The sequence below is a fragment of the Acartia tonsa genome, chromosome 12 (genome assembly GCF_053477335.1).
Source record: "Acartia tonsa isolate MP-2025a chromosome 12, ASM5347733v1, whole genome shotgun sequence".
Classification (NCBI taxonomy): domain Eukaryota; kingdom Metazoa; phylum Arthropoda; class Copepoda; order Calanoida; family Acartiidae; genus Acartia; species Acartia tonsa.
Window position 1 is genome coordinate 14,147,035 of NC_137271.1, and position 7,424 is coordinate 14,154,458.

Genomic DNA, 7,424 nt, shown 5'->3' on the forward strand with positions numbered 1-7,424 from the left:
GCCCCTCAGGAGGACAGGCCGCTGCTCAGACACTCAACCTGGCAGCCAGTGCCCCAGCCGCTGCCAACAACAACCCGCAGGTCCCACTGCTGACCGTTCCAGCAACCAATGTGCCACCACCAAACCTGATACCTGCCGGCGCCGACCAACGTATCCAACCCAAGGCAGCCTCTGCCTTCTACCCCACATTGGGAGCCCATCAACCCTAAGAAGATACTCACCACTAGGATTCCATTGAATCATTATCGTTTGTATATATTTTTAGCCCTAAGGAGCGGGCCGAAGGCCTCAACCACTGTCGGAAGTCTGGTAGGGAAACCATCTCCCAGCCTTCCGAGGGGAGAGTTGTGGTATTCGGCAACCGTGAGCCATGTCTATGGCACCCCTGATCTGGGGTTCGGTGGAGGGTCAATGGCCCTCCCCCGAGTCCTGGGGAAGGGGTCTAGTGACCCCCTCCCTACGCTTAGAATTAATGATTTGAATCTGTCATGTTTATTATGGCTAACTGTATTCTTAATTCTCCCCCACCCTTTCCAGGGATGGGGGAATCATTATTGCCCAAACTGACCATTGTACATATATTATTTATGCTTTTATGTTATGATTATTTATTCCTATCCATGTAATTATTGTTTGTTGTATATAACTCCAGTATATCTTAAGCCTTCAATAAAGTGACAACTAAAAGTAGATGTTGATCATTATCTAGTGAAAGCTAGAGAAGCGTAGCTTCTCTATAGTAAGGTGTCCACGTCTGTCACACTGCCGTAATCTAATTGAACTCCGGTGTCTGCCATTGATCCTCGGCGGATACCACACTACCACAATTAACCTATTTAACATGGATAAACAAGTTTCCCCTTTTAATTTGTGAATCACAAATTTTTAAGGGGCCTATAAAAAGTGAAGTGGGTTAGAAAACTTTCTAGTATTGAAAATTACTATCTCTCAACATGAAGGTTACACTGCTACTTTTGGTATGTTTTTCTTCATTTATTAAAATTAAGCATATATGTAGATAGATAGATAGATAGATATTTATTAATTCCACTAATTAGGTATAATATACAAGGATGACATCCATAAAAGCGAAGCAAAAAATCTATTGGTTAAAAATATAGAAAGTAAGAAATCCTCTTTTGAAATCCCATTTCATGTAACCTCAAAAGAATGTAAACATTATTAATATATCTAGCGGCTATGCTCCTAAAGGCCTCTAGTGGCACTTTAAATTTTTTTTTATATTTGAAATATGTCTATGTTGCGTTAACGTTCATGTTGCGTTGCTCTTCATAAATTTTTTGTGATTTCTCTTGGGATGGTTGTGGTACTCTCCCCCAAAATAGTTATAAACCTTCCGGGACCTATGAGAAGCTTCCCTGTTAAGAAGAACCCGATCGGTTCAGCGGTTAGCGAGATCCTTCGGTACAGACAAACAAACAGACAAACACACATCTTGTTACTTTATTATAAGGACTTGCGGCTACGCCCATAAAAGCCTCTAGTGGCACTTTAAATGTTTTTTTTAATAATACGATATCTATCTACTAGCGGCTACGCCCCCAGAAGCCTCTAGTGGCACTTTAAATGTTTGGTTTTTGTTGCGTTTCTACGATATGTTGCGTAGGAGTCTCCATATACGATACCTCGAAATGTTACGTAGGAGTCTCTATACTTAAAATAAAAATTTCGATTTATAATTATTTCTCTTCGGTACAGACACACAGACAAACATCGTGTTACTTTAATTTTATTATAAGGATTAACACAGTATTTTGACTTGATCGATTTTAAAAATATTTTCTGATTACAAGGCTCCAATAAAGTGCTGTAATATATTATCACTCTCTTAATAAAAGAGATATGATATTAACATGGAGTAAAAATCTTTGATAAAAAAATTAACTAAACTGTTAAATATTAAAGTTGACATGAAACAACAAAAGCTATCACTAGTTAGTAGTATCTTTGAGAAACTTACAAATTAAAATCTTGCATTCTAACTTCTTATAATTATTACAGGGAGCATTGTTGTTAATTGAGATGATAAGCTTCTCTGGTGTAAACGGGTAAATCTTGATTTATAATTAATACCTTACAATATCAAAAAGAGAAGTTATGCCACATAAACCGTTGGTTTAGGTTGACAATATAGCTTTGATATAAAGTAGTAATTGATGTCTTAATAGCATCATACTGTTGTAGCGTAATCGGCGCAAGATGCGGCCACGACAGATGGGGGGGGGGGGGGGGTTAAGGGTGTCCCACTCCCCAAGAAAATGGTTATAAACCTTCCTGGGACCTATGAAAAGCTACCCTGTAAAGGAGAACCCGATCGGTTCAGCGGTTAGCGAGATCCTTCGCTACAAACAAACAGATATCGTTCTACTTTGTATTATAGATAGGTCGGTCTGCTACACTGTTTTAAAACATATGTTGCGTGGCTGACATCATATTGACAATATAATGACATTAAAACTACATAATTATGCTGAAATAATAACAACATAATTTTTCTTTTTTATTAGGGAAACTTTTTTGGAGAAAGCGCTAAAAGTGTATAAAAAGACAAAAGCACCTTATATACCTAGTGCCATTTGTAATGCGGGTAAAGTGGTAGATCTGGCAAACTGGCTACAAGAAAATATAGAAAGCAGACACGACAGTTAGTATGCATACTACAATTTTGATGATTTTTAATATGTTTTTGAAACCTATGTTTTGCCTAAATCTTGGAACTCTGATATAATAAGCGTTAAGTCAAAATATTACATATATTTAATATAACTGTCTGTTTCCTTTAAACAACTCTTATTGTTTTCTTTTTAATATTAAATTCCAAATTCTTTAGTTTGGGGTCAACATGAACAATTTTATTACAGTCTTATTGTTTAAAAGTAATTTTTTAAATGCTCATAGTATAGTTTGCGAGCCTTTAACAGTTAAGAGGTTGAAACAATTTTTATGAAAGCATAAATATGATCTATAAATACGGTTTTGTAGATCTAAATGGTAATGTATGATTCCCCTCTCTTCATAGTGATATCATCTTGGTCGATATCTTGGTTGATATGAATTTTGTAATGCGCCATTATTCTTACAAATCAGACGAAACTAGAATGGTACATTCATGTTTATATACCAGCATATTTGTAAACATTGATTTCCTTATTTAAATTAATATAATATTCATGGTATATAGTAATTATTTTACATGAATTTAAAAAAAATGTTTGGCATTTTTAAAATTAACATATTCTAAAAATAGTAAAGAGGATTTCGATTACTTTAATGTTAAAAATGTAAACCACCATTCAAGTTTTGTGTCTCTTCAAAGTTGAATGGTGCATTACAAAAATTGTACCAGCCATGATAATATAATAATATTTTTACCAAGAGAGGCTAAAATGGAATGGTGTTAAAAAAATTCATATCAACCAAGATGATACTATTATGAAGAGAGGGGACAATGAAATCATGCATTACCTTTTTTTAGAGGGACAAAACCATACTCATTAAGAGATATAAGTTTTCCGGAATTGTAATGTAGGGAGTAGATTTGAAATCTGCATCAAATTTTAAGGATTTTTTATAAAATTCGTTTTTTGTATAATTCTTTATTTAAAAGCGGAAATACAAATTAAGTTAATTAATTTTGGCATCCGTGATTGGTGGATTTAAAAAATCTGCGCTCTGATTGGATGTCGTATATCATTCAACCAATTAGAGCGCAGGTAGTTTAAAATCCACTTATCCTATTGGTCAAAATTAATTAACTTAAAACGTATTTCCGCTTTTAGATAAAGAATTTTACAAAAAACGAATTTTATAAAAAATCCTTAAAATTTGATGCAGATTTCAAATCTACTCCCTACATTAAAATTCCGGAAAACTTATATCTCTTAATACTCATAGAGTATATTTCTGCTTTTATATAAATGGATTCAACTTCCCAATTTTTTTTATTTTAGTAGGTGTACCAAGTGTAGGTTTAGATATATATGCTAAAAGGCGTAAAAGGTAATTTAATTTAAAATCTATTTTTTACATCAATAAAAAGGGGAAGTTAGTGCAAATTATGTTGTTGGCATTGTATTGCTATACAATTTTATACATTTTACATTTCCCCCCATATCTTTGGTATGTTTGGTCCGATTTTATAAGTTTTTAGGATCAGAGTAAAAAAATTGTTTTGAGCATCCAGTATATATCTACTTAGACCATTAGTCTCTCACTCATGCTAACTAAAGACAAGCTCTGAAACAAATGGACAAACGAACATTAACTCTTGTAGAGTGTCAGAACTGAACCAAAATATAAAGCTTAGACAAAATTGAACATAAATTTAATTAAAAAACTTTTTAAATACAGGATACTGTTTAAGGACATGCTTACATTATTGGGACTTGATATAGAGATGCTTCGCCTGTAATATTATACCTTGTTGTAATAGGAATCAATACTTAAAAAATCAGATCATAAGTTGTTATCAACAAAGTTAAAAATTAGCTTGTTTTGATTGGATGTTCGGTTTTACTGGTAACGATTATAGAGTTGCTACGCTTTTTAAGTTGTTTAAAGGAACTTTCATACAAAGTTAGAAATTAATAGCATAATTCTAACATGTCGAGATCACCGAGAATAGCTAACCGTTACGTATGGACGGACGGACCAACCCTAATTATAGAAAAGATTTGCTGTTAAAAATTGTATTGGCTGACATCATATTGACATGAGATTAAAATTACATACTTATGCTGACATAATAACAACATAATTTTTCTTTTTGATTAGGGCATTTCCAGTAATCCCGATAGTTTTGGCAGCAGCTAAAGTATAAAATACAATTGAGGCAACACATTGTGCTGCTATGAATTTGGTAGAAGCGGCAGAATGGTTAGATAAAAAAATTGAAGAAGGTATGTTTATAAGGATCATGAGGAAAAAAACAAAGTAGCGAGTTTTCATCGTATTTTCACAGTAGCTTTTCTCCTATTTCTAGCACCTGCGAGGGACCCTAACCCCGCAGGGCCAATTTCCTAACCCTCCGGGCAATTATTAACATTTAAAAACATTAACATTATTAAAAAAATTGAGTTTTTTTTTTCATTTTTTTGGGGGGGTTAGGGGTTTCCCACCCCCAAAGAATATAGCCTATATTACGGGATATATATTCGAAGGGCAGAGAAGTAGCCTAACATCATACCTAGACTTATTTATAAAAATGAAATGAACTAAAACCATCCAAGGACCTATAAGAAGCTTCTTTGTAAAGGCGAATCATATCGGTTCAGCGGTTAGCGAGATCCTTCGCTACAGAAAAAAAGCTTACTTCTTTATATAATAGGATATATATATTTGATTATTTACTGTCTTTTTTTCTTTATATTATCTAACTTTTTTCTTTACATTTTTCCCATCCCTATTTTAATATTCGCGACCGTGGCTCAACACGTAGCGCATCCGCTCGTCGTCAGGGAGGTAATATGTTCGAATCTAGGCTTAACAATATTTCTACTGCTACTATGTCAGGTGCGCGACATTAATAGTTAGATTAGGGGGAATGCCTAGGCCCAAAACAGGCGCAACTCGATCATTACCATGCCCAGTTAGGACTTCTCAGACAAAGGTCGTACAATCAAAGAGTTGGTTGTCTGTTGGGTGTTACTTAATCTAATACCCCGGGTGTTTGGACAGAAAAGGAGGCATTTAGCTCCCCTGAGATGGGCGTTTTTTTGCTCCCCCTTTGTTATCCTGGGTTGTCGGACAATAGCGTTTGATTGTCATGGACAGCACCTCCGCCCGTTCATACGGTAATTGATGATTACTATGATTTGATAATAAATTATAAATTCTTTAGTATTTGGTTCAGCATGACTTTTTTAAATAAAAGTCTAATTGTTTGAAAGCAAGATTTTTTTCTATGCTCATTGTATAGATTAGAACTTTTATGTCCGAAAGCAATGCATGTGTTATGTATATCTGTTGAAAAACATTAATATTTCAGACTCAGTTGAAAATCCCGAAAGACCATGCAGATGGGGAGCAGGTGGCGATCCCATTTGTTATTAGACTCATTAGAACTATGAAAGGTTAGTTGTCTATGTTTTTTTTTATCTAATAATTTTAAAATGTTGACAATTTTTAATTCTATTTGATTTAAATTTTAAAAAGTTTTCCTAAGATAAAAATTATTATAATAAAAACTGAAAAAATATTTCAATGATTTATTTTTTGTCTTTTTTTCAGATGAACTGATGAAATGGACAACTTTATGCTTGATTGTAATAAATATATTATTGTTATCCTTATACTAAAGTAGCAGGATGTCTGTGTGCTTTTGTTGTACCGAAGGATCTCGCTAACCGCTGAACCGATCGGGTTCTCCTTAACAGGGTAGATTCTCATATGTCCCGGGAAGGTTTATATCTATTTTGGGGGAGGGTACCACCACCCTCCCTAGAGAAATTATTTTTTTTTATTTCTCGATTTTAGAAAGAGATTTCAACGAAAAATAAACGTCAAACGCAAAATAGCTATATTTAGATATAAAAAAAAACATTTAAAGTGCCACTAAAGGCCTCTAGGGGCGTATCCGCTAGTATAGATAAAAAGTAATAGTGCGCTTATATATATGCACTCAATTGTATTCACTTTCTAATATCATTGAGAGAGTTAACTTGGGAAGGTGTTGGTCAGAATTAAGTGCTCTGTTGTCTTAGCTATTAGCCCTGACCAAATTTATAGCTTATAATGGTACAGGCTTGAAAGGTTACTACTTCAATTAATACTCTCTCAATACTATTAAATTCCTAACCGTGAATCTCTATTTAATCTCTATTTACTCATGTACTAAGTATTTAAATAAACGTTGTCCACACCACAAAGTTGTATACTTTATTCTGTAAGCATGTACTATATTGAATACTATCCGCTGCACCCCTAGCATTAAGGGTATCTGTATTCAAACAGACCCACAGACAGACAAACATCCTGTTACTTTATTATATGGATAAAACAAACCTAGTTACAGATTTAGAAAGGGAGAATAAGTTTTATAGAAAACGCTTTTAAGTACAAAAGAACAGCTGCGATTTTTATAATAAAAAAAATAGAGCTTGCAAATATATAGATACAATAAGTAGTGCCGCTATAATTAGTCAGGGATAAGGGATTGGAAACGTAAGAAAATATTATTTCAGGCCTATTTCAAGCATGGGCCTAAAAAAAACAAGTATGGGATGGTGCATTAGTTCGTTATCAACGCTAATGAAATAGCTGTGTGTGTATGTGTAGATAAAGTATAGAATAAAATTCAGGTAGCTAGTCTAACGTAAAAATAGAACTTTTTATAAACCAATATATTAATGGCTTTTGTTAAAATCATATTATGATGTTTTTTTGTCTCCCAAATTTTTTTTTAT

The 7,424-nt window shown here is 33.8% G+C and overlaps 1 protein-coding gene across 1 annotated transcript; it reads left to right on the plus strand.

The window, feature by feature from the left end:
* Nucleotides 1-849: 849 nt before the first annotated feature.
* On the plus strand, nucleotides 850-6,881 carry LOC145334782 (uncharacterized). The gene is made up of 7 exons (XM_080180383.1): nucleotides 850-977; nucleotides 2,023-2,069; nucleotides 2,529-2,665; nucleotides 3,972-4,020; nucleotides 4,795-4,919; nucleotides 6,008-6,092; nucleotides 6,250-6,881. The coding sequence occupies exons 1-5, from the start codon at nucleotides 954-956 to the stop codon at nucleotides 4,838-4,840; spliced, it is 303 nt and encodes a 100-aa protein (XP_080036509.1). The 5' UTR covers nucleotides 850-953; the 3' UTR covers nucleotides 4,841-4,919; nucleotides 6,008-6,092; nucleotides 6,250-6,881.
* The last annotated feature ends 543 nt before the right edge of the window (nucleotides 6,882-7,424 follow it).

Excerpts from the sequence above, each read along its gene's own strand:
- LOC145334782 (XM_080180383.1), top strand. The coding sequence starts at position 954 with ATGAAGGTTACACTGCTACTTTTG. Across the intron at positions 978-2,022 it reads AGGTTACACTGCTACTTTTG|GGAGCATTGTTGTTAATTGA; the intron begins GTATGTTTTTCT and ends TAATTATTACAG. Across the intron at positions 4,021-4,794 it reads TATGCTAAAAGGCGTAAAAG|GGCATTTCCAGTAATCCCGA; the intron begins GTAATTTAATTT and ends CTTTTTGATTAG.